Below are 14,649 nucleotides of genomic sequence, written 5' to 3'. Positions count from 1 at the left end.
ACTGTTCATGAGTTTAAATCAGACTTATAAAATTACAGCAACTCAGGTGTGTGTGTGTGTGTGTGTGTGTGTGTGTGTGTTCTGAGTAAATCCGGAGTTCCTCTCAGGCGTTTTTGTGCCTCGTTACTATTTTATCACCCATCAATTATTCACATGACGTCAACCAGCAGCTCAAACATGATGTCATCCTTACTGTGTGTGTGTGTGTGTGTGTGTGTGTGTGTGGTGCTAACATCATGCTATGAATTTTGGATGAATTTTAGGTTTAAAAATGCATATTCACCGCTTCCTCTGCACACTCATTCATCTACTGCACTGACATCACTGCTCAGTAACTTTCAAACCATGATTATTATAAAATTCATTCATTCATTTTCTTATCCATTTATCCAATCAGGGTCGTAGGGCTATCCCAGCTTTTCAATGGGCGCAAGGCATACAGTAACACCCTGGACACAGTTTATCGCAGGGCAGACACACACACACACACACACACACACACACACCCATTCACTTATAGGGCAATTCTGTGTCTCCAATGAACCTGAATGAATGTTTTTGGACTGTGGGAGAAAACCGAAGCTCCCGGGGGAAACCCATGCAGACACGGGGAGAACATGCAAACCCCTACAGAAAGGACCTGGACCTCGTCTGGGGATCGAACCCAGGACCTTCTTGCTGTGAGGTGACAGTGCTACCCACCAAGCCACCGTGCCACCCATTTAGAACAGTTATTACATCTAAATAAACAAATTGATTGATACATTTAGTATGGAGGCGCCCGGGTATTGCGGTGGTAAATTAGTAAAGTGGTAAAGTGATAATGATTGCCCACTACTGCTGGAATCCAGGGTTCGAATCTCCAGAGGTGCTATCGGCCAGTCGGGAGTCTACATACAGACATGACTGGCCATGTCTAAGGAAGGGAGGAGGATAGCCAACACCCCGGTTTTCTGTCTGGGGTGTGTTACCGCATTGTTCCCAGTGATTCCAGGGAAACCGGACCTACTGCAACCCTGACCAGGATAAAAAGGGGGTTAAAACATAAAAAATTAAATGAAAATGAAAATAATTTTTGGATAAAAAACTACAAAGGACAGAAACTCCACAGACAGTAAGGCAGATGAATGGAACAGACATTAAAGAGACAGACTGAGGGACGTGTGTGTGTGTGTGTGTGTGTGTTTGCACTGTAAGCTCTTCCTCAGTGTGAGGAGTTCTGTTTGTTTTTCCCACATCTGTTTTTCCGGGACACCCTTTGTCTGTATGTGTTTGCTAGATGCCCCTCACACTGGGACTGTCTGCCAGACACACACACACACACACACACACACACACACACACACACAGCTCTGAGTAGTTGTTTTTTAAACATTTCGTCCCTGTGGTGTGCCCCAAACTCACCCCAAGACTTGACTCTAAATCAGGCTCTGCCTTATATTAGACTCTACACTTTGTACTTGACTATCTAGTACCTGGATTTTTCTAGGGTATTACTGTGTCGAATACCGGGACAGTGGTCTAGCGGTTAAAGCTTGGTGCTTTCAATCTGAAGGTCGTGGGTTCAAGGCCTGGCTCTGCCATGCAGCCACTGATGGGACCTTCAGCAAAGGCCTTAACCCTTTTGGCTCCAGGGGTGCTGTACAATTGCTGACCCTGCGCTCTGACTCCCAATTCACAATTCTCTACATCACAAATTTTCACATTCATGACAGAACAGGTAGTTACTGGTTACACAAGATTCATCAGTTCAGGTCAAACACAGTTATGGACAATATTGTATCTCCAGTTCACCTCACTTGCATGTATTTGGACTGTGGTAGGAAACCCATGCAGACACAGGGAGAACATGCAAACTCCACACAGAAAGGACCCGGACCTGGGGATCAAACCCAGGACCTGCTTGCTGTGAAGCGACAGTGTTACCCACTGAACTACCATGCCGCCCTTGGGCTCTGTAGTTTTGTGTGTGAACTATGTAAATGTACGTTTTATATATACAGTATATATATATATATATATATATATATATATATATATATATATATACACACACATACTGTATATGGATAATAGATACGGGATCTTCAAAAAGTTTCCGCACTTTTATATTTTTATTGGAAGCAGTGAGGGCGGGAGGAGTAGTAATTGGTCGTGTCTGAGAGACCGAGAGAGAGCTTATAGTCCGGATTTAGCACCATCCGATTTCCACCTTTTTGGACGCTTAAAAAAGCTTTAAGGGGAAGAAGATTTTCATGTGATGATGATGTGAAAACTGCTGTGCATCAGTGGCTACACGTTCAACCGAAAACGTTTTTTTGCTGATGGCATTAAAATGGTATGACGCTGGGAAAAATGTATCATAAAGGAAGGTGACTATGTAGAAAAATGATGCAATTTGTTATTGAAATTCTTAATAAATAGAGTTTAAAAAGTGCGGAAACTTTTTGAAGGACCCTCGTAGATAGATATATAGTCAAATTCTCTTCCCCCACTGCTTTTTGTTCATGACTCTTTAACATGCTGTCATAAATGATGTAGCAAACAACATGTAAACACATAGTGTTGTGAAAATTAATTTTTGTGTGTTTTTGTGTTTTCAGGCGCATAAACAGGAACAGTTTGCAGGTGTTTCCAGAGCTGCTCTTCGTTGCAACAACCAAACTCAACAGACTGTGAGTGACACACACATAAACACACACACATACACTCACACAAGCAGCAATTACACTTTTACTTAATCACCCTTAACTGACTACTTATTCAGAACTTTGCACAGTTGGATTTGGGCAGTTTATCCCATTTATCATGCAGAGCCTCTCAAGCTCTGTCAGATTGGATGGCGAGTGTCTGTGAACCGGCATCCTCTGATCTATCTTTAGATGCTCGATGGGTTTTAAGTCTGGGGTTTGGCTGGGCTATTCTTGCTCTTGCTGTATACTTTTGGTTCCTGTTGTGTTAAAAGATGAACTTTAGTATTTGGTTGCATTGTTTAGTACTTGTCAGTCTTTCTGTCTTTGCTGCTTAAAAGCACCCATAGCACAATTCTGATTTAACCGTGTTTCTCTATAGGAATGGTATCAGCTAGGACATGTGCAGTCAGTTTTTTGCCAGATATATTCTTGCCATTCTGCACAAGTGTCTTACCATTTATCAAAGTCCACGTATGCTGTTATATTGTATAAATGCCTTTTACTTGGCTTTTACAGTGGCTCCTGACTTGCCACTGTGTCATAAAGGCTTGATTTATGGAGTGCTGCAGATAGGTTCAAACAGGTTTTCCCCTCTCTGCACAGGACCTGAGATCTGTTAGAGTAATTATTCTGCATTGCACACCTTTAAGTAGGAATGCCTCAAATTGTATTTATAGACAAGACATCCAATTTTGCTTATTTGAAAGGTGCAGTTTTATACTTACTTCCTTTCAATGTTTATATACACCGATCAGCCATAACATTAAAACCACCTCCTTGTTTCTACACTCACTGTCCATTTTAACAGCTCCACTTACCATATAGAAGCACTTTGTAGTTCTACAATTACTGACTGTAGTCCATCTGTTTCTCTGCATGCTTTGTTAGCCCCCGTTCATGCTGTTCTCCCAGGACCACCACAGAGTAGGTATTATTTAGGTGGTGGATCATTCTCAGCACTGCAGTGACACTGACATGGTGGTGGTGTGTTAGTGTGTGATGTGCTGGTATGAGTGGATCAGACACAGCAATGCTGATAGGGTTTTAAAACACCTCACTGTCACTGATGGACTGATAATAGTCCACCAACCTAAAAAATATCCAGTCAACAGCGCCCCAGGGGCAGCGCTCTCTGACCACTGATGAAGGTCTAGAAGATGACCAACTCAAACAGCAGCAATAGATGAGCGATCGTCTCTGACTTTACATCTACAAGGTGGACCAACTAGGTAGGAGTGTCTAATAGAGTGGACAGTGAGTGGACACGGTATTTAAAACCTCCAGCAGTGCTGCTGTGTCTGATCCACTCATACCAGCACAACACACACTAACACACCACCACCATGTCAGTGTCACTGCAGTGCTGAGAATGATCCACCACCTAAATAATACCTGCTCTGTGGTGGTCCTGTGGGGGTCCTGACCATTGAAGAACAGAGTGAAAGCAGGTTAAAAAAGAAACAGAAAGAGAAACAGATGGACTACAGTCAGTAATTGTAGAACTACAAAGTGCTTCTATATGGTAAGTGGTAAGTGGCTGATCAGTGTATACACCATGTATAAAGTATCTAAACCAGGGACTGAATAAGTGTGTATATAAGATACATTATGGTGGTAAACAGCGAATCTTGTGACTATGTTAGATTGTTAGATTAAGTATTAGCACGAATGAACAACGGCTCCTTGTGAACCTTAGAAAATAATACATTCAGTGTGTGTGTGTGTGTGTGTGCGTGTGCGCGTAATTGAGTTATGAATTTTTGAGCTCAGCAGATTGAGTGGTTTACAAAATTGACTTAGGGAGAGACACTCTTAAACATCTGCTCTACAGAAAGAGACAGACAGACAGAAAGGAATCGCCAGAATAGAGGGACTCAGAGGGTCTTAAGAGCTTTAGCTATGAAAACAACACTGAGGTTATGGGAGGATGGTGGAGGAAGTGTGTGTGTGTGTGTGTGTGTGTGGTCTGTTCCTAAAATATCTTCACATTTTCTGTCTCAGATATCAGGTAGATGTGCCTGTCCTCGGGACAGCAACTCGCTTCCATAAGGCAACTTTCAAAAGTGTGTGAATGTGTGTGTGTGTGCATGTATTTGCAAGTTAGCAGTCTTTACTTTCTACTCTTTGATTTATGTAGCATCTCGCTGCCTTCCTCTCTAATGTGATTTCTTTCTTTCTAATGTTATTTTACTCTACAGCTTCATTTACAATGTCTGTCTACCATTGTTTGGAGAGTCCTCGCTTCATGTGTGAGGTCTGCACACAACCTAATAAGTCCTTAAATTAATTTGGTGGAATTTGCATTTAAGATCATTTCATTGCATTTTCATCAATTGTTTTACTCCAATCAAAGTTGTGGTGGGTCTGGGTTAACCAGTAAACACTGGGTACATGGACAGAGAAGTCCATCGCATGGCTTCGGCCATCACTCAACCTACACTTGCTATCCAAAGGCATAGCCGATAACCGATAGCACCACTGAGATTCAAACCAGGGTCTCAGCTTTTGGTGGGCTGGGCACTGGGGGCAAGCCGTAGCCTAGTGGTTAAGGTACTGGACTAGTAATCAGAAGGTTGCTGGTTCAAGCCCCACCACTGCTATGTTGCTGCTGTTGGGCCCTTCAGCAAGGCCCTTAACCCTCAATTGTTCAGACTGTATACTGTAAGTCACTTTGGATAAAGGCATCTGCTAAATGCCGAAAATGTAAATGTAATAAAGCTATAAAGGATCTTAAGCTAAAAAGTTTCTACACTTTTACATTTTACTTGGAAATGTTGAGGACGGGAGGAGTAGTAATTGGTCGTGTCTGAGAGACTGAGAGAGAGCTTATAGTCCGGATTTAGCGCCATCTGATTTCCACCTTTTTGGACACTTAAAGTACTTTACGGGAAGAAGATTTTCATGTGATGATGATGTGAAAGCAGCGGTGCATCCAAGGCTACACGCTAAACCAAAAACATTTTTGCTGATGGCATTAAAAAGTTGATACGACGCTGGGAAAAATGCATCGGAAGGTGATGATGTAGAAAAGTGATATCATTTGTTTTTGAAATTCATAATAAATCGATTTTAAAAATGTGCAGAAACATTTTGAAGAACCCTCGTACATTTTAGTTAATAATAATAGTAGGAAATATATTTATTATTGTAGTTAGTTTCTTAGAAGCTTTGCTTATACTGGCTTGATTTATTTAGTTCATTTATTCATCAAAATCTATTTGATAAATGAGTCCAGCGTGCACACGGTGGCCGAAATGTGATGCTGTATGGTTTGTTTGTTTATTAGGATTTTAACGTCATGTTTTACACTTTGGTTACATTCATGACAGGAACGGTAGTTACTCATTACACAAGATTCATCAGTTCACAAGGTTATATCAAACACAGTCTTGGACAATTTAGTATCTCCAATTCACCTCACTTGCACGTCTTTGGACTGTGGGAGGAAACCAGAGCACCCGGAGGAAACCCACATGGACACGGGGAGAACATGCACCTGGGGATCTAACCCAGGACCTTCTTGCTGTGAGGCAACAGTGCTACGCACTTAGCCACTGTGCCGCCATGATGTTGTATGTATAGAGAATCGGGCATGGCGAGAGCAGATACACAGATGATGGCACCAACTTGCGTGTACAAAGACCAGAACTGCCATGCCTCTGCTTATCATGAGCTCTATTAAATCAGCTCTAAAACAAACAATCTGCTGTATCGCTTTACTACAGGTAGCCTCATTACTGAAAGAAGTTCAAATACTCAGAAAGGGCTTTTCCTAATGGAATTGGAAAAAAGCAGGCTATGTACTGGTTTTGGAAATGCCACATCTTTGTCTTGCTGGAGTTGTAATGCTTTGCAACAGTTTTGTATTAGTCATAAAGGGTTAGGGGTCTGCCCTAATTTATTACACATTTATTACACATTAGTTCTGTAAATTTATGGAATATTTTTTTCCAAAATGACTTAAAATTGACCTACAAATCTAAGCCTGCTGTGTAATTTTATGCCCAACGAATGGTAAATATTTACAATAGCAAATTTCTATTCAATTTCAATAGAATCGATTTCAATATTCGATTTCAAAGAATCATATTACTTGTTTTAAATGAAAGGTTGTGGGGGGGGGGGGGGGGGGGACTGGAGTTATATGAGGAAACTCTCTGTGTTTGGCTGTACAGGGCCTGAGTCATGTAGATTTAGAATCCAATTATTGCATTACTGAAGTTCAGGCAAGCCGGTATATAAAATAATGACCAAAATTACATGTTTTTGCAATTATCAGATTTTCTGTACATATAAATACACTCATCTGTGGATTTCCTGGTTGGATTTGTGTGTACGCTTGTATGTATCATGAGATGGGAACCAGAAACTCTACTCTGTTTTTGTTTGTCATATAGCACACCCACTGACCCTGACTTTTGCTTTGTGTGTGTGTGTGTGTGTGGATATGAATTATAGTTACACACGATCTGCTGCCACAGTAGCAGCAAAAGTATTTCTGCCTTTTGTGTGTGTGTGTGTGTGTGTTTGGTGTGGGGATGGGGGGGTGTTTGGGGGTCATTTTGGACACGTTTGAATAACACCGAGATAACACTACACACAGAGCTGCTCACAACCGTTTGTGTGAGTGTGTGTGTTTAGACAGAGAAAGTGACATCTGACGAGGATAGACAAGAGGAGGAGATTAAATGTGCAGACAGATTGGGGGTTTCCATTCACTTAGTTTATTCCTAACTTATAATAATGTGTATACTCTGAATGAAAAGGCCAGAAATGTAGTACGTGGTCACCTAGTATGTCGTCAAAAGTGTTTTAAAAAGGTTTGGATACAAATGCAGCTACAGCGACAAAAATTTTCAATTTTGATTGATGTAAAAATGATTATCCAGGCATTTTCTCACTCAGTGTTACGGTACTTTGGCCATAACGGATTTTGCCATGGTTACTGTTGTCATGTTACGTCACAGGCAAACCTCATCCAGTTACCGCTGTGTGTGAGGAATTTCCCCTGTGCGGCTTTTATTGGCTCACTTATTGGTTATTAAATTCAATCAAAAAGTATTACTCTGTGTGTATGTGTGTGTGTGTGTGTGTGTGTGTGTGTGTGTGTGTGTGTGTGAGATTTGTTTAATTGTTTTACATCATTCTTTACCAGAGGCCAGCCGTACTGAGCCAAAGGACAGACTCCGTAAGACTAAGTGAGCCCTAATAAGGCATGAATGCAATAAAATGTAAGGACTCATTAAGTATCAAAATATTTAATTTGTTAAGGCACATTAAGAATCAGTGAAACCTATGAAGATTTCTTATGGCATTTTAAAACGTTATAAAAACTTCATAGGACTCAAAAAGAGGCAGCTTCAATAAGACTCAATAAGTTTCAATAAGACTCAGTAACAGTTTAAAACTTAAGAGGGCTCAGTAAAACTCAGTCAAGTTCAATAAGACTTAGTATTGCACAAAAAAACTTGAAAAATCAGTAGGGTTTAAATAGACGATTCATTAAAACTCAAATAAGGCTTGACAAGACCTAGTAGGAATCAGAGTCAAAATTTTTAAGACCAAGTAACGGTTATCAAAGGTCAGTAAAACTCATCTGACCTCAGTAAATACTATTAAACTAAATTGATTCATTAGGGTTCAGTAAGACACTAGAATGTGTAATTAAACATCCAGCTACACACTAGCGACCCAAACAGCTTTTAACTGATTAACCAGCTATACAATATTCACCTACACAACTTTCAACTACACAACATCTACAGTGTATCACAAAAGTGAGTACACCCCTCACATTTCTGCAAATATTTTATTATATCTTTTCATGGGACAACACTATAGAAATAAAAATTGGATATAACTTAGAGTAGTCAGTGTACAGCTTGTATAGCAGTGTAGATTCACTGTCTTCTGAAAATAACTCAACACACAGCCATTAATGTCTAAATAGCTGGCAACATAAGTGAGTACACCCCACAGTGAACATGTCCAAATTGTGCCCAAAGTGTCAATATTTTGTGTGACCACCATTATTATCCAGCACTGCCTTAACCCTCCTGGGCATGGAATTCACCAGAGCTGCACAGGTTGCTACTGGAATCCTCTTCCACTCCTCCATGATGACATCACGGAGCTGGTGGATGTTAGACACCTTGAACTCCTCCACCTTCCACTTGAGGATGCGCCACAGGTGCTCAATTGGGTTTAGTCCATCACCTTTACCTTCAGCTTCCTCAGCAAGGCAGTTGTCATCTTGGAGGTTGTGTTTGGGGTCGTTATCCTGTTGGAAAACTGCCATGAGGCCCAGTTTTCGAAGGGAGGGAATCATGCTCTGTTTCAGAATGTCACAGTACATGTTGGAATTCATGTTTCCCTCAATGAACTGCAGCTCCCCAGTGCCAGCAACACTCATGCAGCCCAAGACCATGATGCTACCACCACCATGCTTGACTGTAGGCAAGATACAGTTGTCTTGGTACTTCTCACCAGGGCGCCACCACACATGCTGGACACCATCTGAGCCAAACAAGTTTATCTTGGTCTCGTCAGACCACAGGGCATTCCAGTAATCCATGTTCTTGGACTGCTTGTCTTCAGCAAACTGTTTGCGGGCTTTCTTGTGCGTCAGCTTCCTTCTGGGATGACGACCATGCAGACCGAGTTGATGCAGTGTGCGGCGTATGGTCTGAGCACTGACAGGCTGACCTCCCACGTCTTCAACCTCTGCAGCAATGCTGGCAGCACTCATGTGTCTATTTTTTAAAGCCAACCTTTGGATATGACGCCGAACACGTGGACTCAACTTCTTTGGTCGACCCTGGCGAAGCCTGTTCCGAGTGGAACCTGTCCTGGAAAACCGCTGTATGACCTTGGCCACCATGCTGTAGCTCAGTTTCAGGGTGTTAGCAATCTTCTTATAGCCCAGGCCATCTTTGTGGAGAGCAACAATTCTATTTCTCACATCCTCAGAGAGTTCTTTGCCATGAGGTGCCATGTTGAATATCCAGTGGCCAGTATGAGAGAATTGTACCCAAAACACCAAATTTAACAGCCCTGCTCCCCATTTACACCTGGGACCTTGACACATGACACCAGGGAGGGACAACGACACATTTGGGCACAATTTGGACATGTTCACTGTGGGGTGTACTCACTTATGTTGCCAGCCATTTAGACATTAATGGCTGTGTGTTGAGTTATTTTCAGAAGACAGTAAATCTACACTGCTATACAAGTTGTACACTGACTACTCTAACTTATATCCAAGTTTCATGTCTATAGTGTTGTCCCATGAAAAGATATAATGAAATATTTGCAGAAATGTGAGGGGTGTACTCACTTTTGTGATACACTGTACCTACACTTTAAACTACAGACCATCCAACTACACAGCATCTACCTACACAACTTTAAACTACAGACCATCCAACTACACAACATCCACCTATAGAACTTTAAACTAATGATCATATGCACCTATACAATCTGTAGCTACATGACATCCACCTACACAACTTTAAACTACAGACCATCCAACTACACAACATCTACTTACACAACCTTAAACTAATGATCATCCAGTTATACAATATGCACCTATACAATCTTCAGCTACACAACATGTACCTACACAACTTTAAACTACAGACCGTCCAACTACACACCATCTACCTACACGACCTCACACTGAAGATCATCCATCTATACAATATGCACCTATACAATCTTCAGCTACACAACATTCACCTACACAACTTTAAACTACAGACCGTCCAACTACACACCATCTACTTACACAACCTCACACTGAAGATCATCCATCTATACAATATGCACCTATACAACCTTCAGCTACACATGTACCTACACAACTTTTAACTACAGACAATTCAACTTTTTTTGTTTGTTTATTAGGATTTTAACGTCATGTTTTGCACTCTTTGGTTACATTCATGACAGACACACGGTAGTTACTCGTTACACAAGGTTCATCACTTCTCAAGGTTATATCAAACACAGTCATGGACAATTTTGTATCTCCAATTCACCTCACTTGCATGTCTTTGGACTGTGGGAGGAAACCGGAGCACCCGGGGGAAACCCACGCAGACACGGGGAGAACATGCAAACTCCACACAGAAAGGACCCGGACCGCCACACCTGGGGATCAAACCCAGGACCATCTTGCTGTGAGGCGACGGTGCTACCCACCGAGCCACCGTGCCGCCCGACAATTCAACTACACACCATCTAACTACACAACCTTAAACTAAAGATCATCCATATACAATATGCACCTGCACAACCTTTAGCTATACAACATTTACCTACACAAGTTAAAGCTAGACATTCAACTACACAACACCCACCTACACAACTTCAAACTACAGACCACTGAACTAAACAGCATCTACCTACACAACTTTAAACTACAGACCATCCATTTACACACCATCTACCTACACAAACCTTAACTAAATTACTTTTACACTAAGGGTAACGGAAATACTTGGTGTGTGTGTGTGTGTGTGTGTGTGTGTGTGTGTGTGTGTGTGTTATTTAACTCTTTCTAGAAAGAGATACTTTGTCATCTGCACAACAAATCCTCAGCAAACTGAACTGTTTACCTCAAAGTGTGTGTGTGTGTGTGTGTGTGTGTGTGTGTGTGTGTGCGCGCGCTTACTGGGCCCTGCGTTTCCTAGGTCACGGTGCTGGAGAGGGTCTGGCTTTTGTCTGCAGAGTGGACGCTTAACCTCAGTCTTGTCGGCTCACAAGACACACACACACACACTTCGACTAAGCCCTGTCTGTTCACACGAGTTGGTGGGAAAAGGTTTAGAATTAAAGACAGAGAAGTGTTGCCCAAAGCATTATAAGGAGCGTGCGTGTGTGTGCGTGTGTGTGTTCTAATTTCCTTCATAATCAGATTTTAATGAAGACGGTGTTTATAGCCTGTTGCCATAGTGACAGTGTGACCCATGGTGGAAAGGCCTGTGCATGTAAATCCTCTTTGAAGATCAAATGGTCAGTATAAGGAATTCAGAAGTGGACCTCAGAGAGGTTTTGAAGCGGTAGACATTTATAAAGCTAAAGAAGAAACAAGAGCCGGAAGTAACGTCATCACTGGAGAATGAGTTTTATTCACACCTGCCCTTTTGTTCCAGACCTAAATTCAGTACTTCAGTGTAAAAGTGAGTTTCAGAGCCCAAATTATCCATCTCTGATCTACCTTAAAATGATCTGATTATTTTAAATAGGTTTGGTGCGGACTACGCTGCCTGTGAATTCGATCCACTCCCAGGGCTGGACATCAAGCAATATGATTGGCTAAGCTTAGTTCTTAGGTTTAACACTGACACTGTGGCTGGCTGATCTGGGGATGGGATATATTAGGCAGCAATTAAACATTTTATCCTCAAAGAAGGAAAAATGTTCAAGCGTAAGGACTTGAGCAAGTTTGACAAGGGCCAAATTGTGATGACTAGACGACTGGGTCAGTGCATCTTCAAAACTGCAGCTGTGTTGGGGTGTTTCAGGTCTGCAGTGGTCAGTATCTATCAAAAGTGGTCCGAGGAAGGAACAGTGGTAAACCAGTGACAGGGTCATGGGCCGCCAAGGCTCTTTGATGCAACAGTCTGATCCAACAGACGTGCTACTGTAGCTGAAATTAATTATTAAGAAGTAAATGCTGGTTCTGATAGAAAGGTGTCAGAATACACAGTGCATCACAGTTTGTTGCGTATGGGGCTGCAAAGCCGCAGACCAGTCAGGGTGCCCATGCTGACCCCTGTCCACCGCCGAAAGCGCCAACAATGGACATGTGAGCATCAGAACTGGACCACGGAGCAATGGATGATGGTGGATGGCCGATTGTGTGGATGGTGGATGGTAGACCAAAAAAACAATGAAAACACTTTGTTTTTTAATCTGTATTTGTGTGGGCAGGGCCAGAATTAGGGCCTTTCCTAATTATAGGCATAATGTTTATTAATTGTATAGTCTAGCCTATTCACATCACACTGCGCACAGTTCATGGCATAAAAATAAAACTCATTCCAGCTGACAAGCTAAAATACAGGCAGAAACAAGAGTCAGATGTCTGCCAGTGTTTAAAAAAAACAAAGGAATTTAGCTGTTTGGGTAACTGGGCACAGTTTACTTCACAAATTATGAAGAGTCTTGATGTCTTTCCTGTGTCTTGTAGGGCCTGGGGTCAAGGTAAGTAATACTTCTGCGGTTTAGTACAAGGTGGAGGATTTGCTTATTGAAGTCAGATGGAGTGCCTGGTCCATGTTTGGCTTTGTAGACAAGCCTTCAGGTTCTAAATTCCATGACAGTAGCTACAGGAAGCAAGCTGAGGAAACACAGTATTGGAGCAACATGAATAAACACAGCAAGATTAAGTCAAGATTCTGCATTCTGGATGAATCGCAAGGGCCAAACGGCACACCGTCAAGTCTCGTGATGATGATGGACTAGTGGGCATCTGAGAGGCCTCCGAATCCTGTAAGGTTGTCAACATGGGCTGAGAATAACTGATTGTGAAAAGCAAAGATTCCATGCATTTCCAGACAAAGTCTTTAAGATGTCCTTCAAGAGTATATCAAGATCAAGGTATGCACATGCATTTACAGAGAAATAGCAGCTTGTGTATTGAGAGAGAAAGAAAAAAGGACATAAACTGTTGAGTAGCTTCTGATCTCTGATTGGTAACATTTCTAGTAAGCTTTATATAGGATAGGAACCATATTTGATGAAAGTCAGTTTCATTCATGCTTTAACCAGTTTTGTGGTCACAGCCAGTTAAAACAAGACCAGTACTGGCCAATACCAAGACAATATCCATAATTAAATTTGTCAAGACTAAGAAGTTCAAGAGATTAAACAAGTTATGACTAAGACAAAACCAAGACTCTTAAAGGTGAAGACCAAGACTTAATGTCTGTACAATAATTGTATTGTTTTAACTTTAAACAACATCCCTTTAATATTTAAATTTGAATACTTGAGTTTGAAAGGGCAAAACAAGAACCAGTGTGAGACGTGCAGACAAGAAACTACGCTGACAGCTCCTGCTAACTTTTTCTTCAAGTGTCTTTAAGGGTTAGTGTTGACAGTGGATGCAGTGGGAAAGGAGTATGGAGGAAATAGAAATAGATTTTAGTTTTCAGGTTTTCTAAAATCCTAATGACAAAGAACATCTGATAGCCAAGCTGTGCATGAGGGAGACACTGGTGGTCTGGTAGAAAGAGGACAGACCAAGAAAACATCAAGAAGTAAGTGAAGAGAGTGAAGTATTGGTCGCATTTTGCACTAATGGTGCTTTTTCACCAAAAGAACTCTGGCTCTTGAACCGGTTCTGTTCAGGCCTCTTTGAACCTTGGTGTTTTTTAGAGAACCGAACTGCGTTTCCACCAGTTTTTGGGAGCCAAGCATGTGTCATCAACAATGGGTGTTGCGCAACAAAAGTAAAGAGTAGTAACAAGGTGACAGAGCATGTAGATTACCCACAAGCATTTGTGTTGTTTGTTTTATGCATAAAGCATCATTCGAACTATTGGTGATAAGAAGACGTATAAGGTGACTCAGTTCCACATATTTGTTGCCAATGGTGCTTTCTTTAGTGCATTGCGCTTTGCTCACCCCGACCCTTGGCGCTGAAAACCCTAGTATTCTTTGGTGCCAGTTTTTTTGTTGGTGGAAACATGCTGAACCAGTTCAAAATCACGTTAAATCAGGGTATAAGAGAGAATTAGAGTGTGGTAAGGCAGCTGTGAACAATGTGCATGTATGCATGTGTGAATAATATGTCTAGTCAAAATATTAATTGTGATGTCCATTATAGCTTTATTGGTCACAGGATATATGTAAAGGGTCAGATTAAAAGATAACATTAGTAAAAAGAGACAGGAGGACAGAAGCATTTTAGATGGGTCCATGAAGTTTCCATGGAAAG

General features: G+C 41.5%; 1 protein-coding gene across 1 annotated transcript in view; it reads left to right on the top strand.

Moving 5' to 3' along the window:
- slit2 (slit homolog 2 (Drosophila)) overlaps positions 1–14,649 on the top strand; it is a 107,463-nt gene that overhangs the window by 31,788 nt on the left and 61,026 nt on the right. Inside the window, exon 4 of the mRNA XM_063008169.1 lies at positions 2,604–2,675. Within this exon, the coding sequence (XP_062864239.1) occupies positions 2,604–2,675 (72 nt within the window). The remainder of the gene's footprint in view (positions 1–2,603; positions 2,676–14,649) is intronic.

Source organism: Trichomycterus rosablanca, chromosome 14 (genome assembly GCF_030014385.1).
Source record: "Trichomycterus rosablanca isolate fTriRos1 chromosome 14, fTriRos1.hap1, whole genome shotgun sequence".
Classification (NCBI taxonomy): Eukaryota; Metazoa; Chordata; class Actinopteri; order Siluriformes; family Trichomycteridae; genus Trichomycterus; species Trichomycterus rosablanca.
This window is presented reverse-complemented; position numbering and strand designations above follow the sequence as displayed.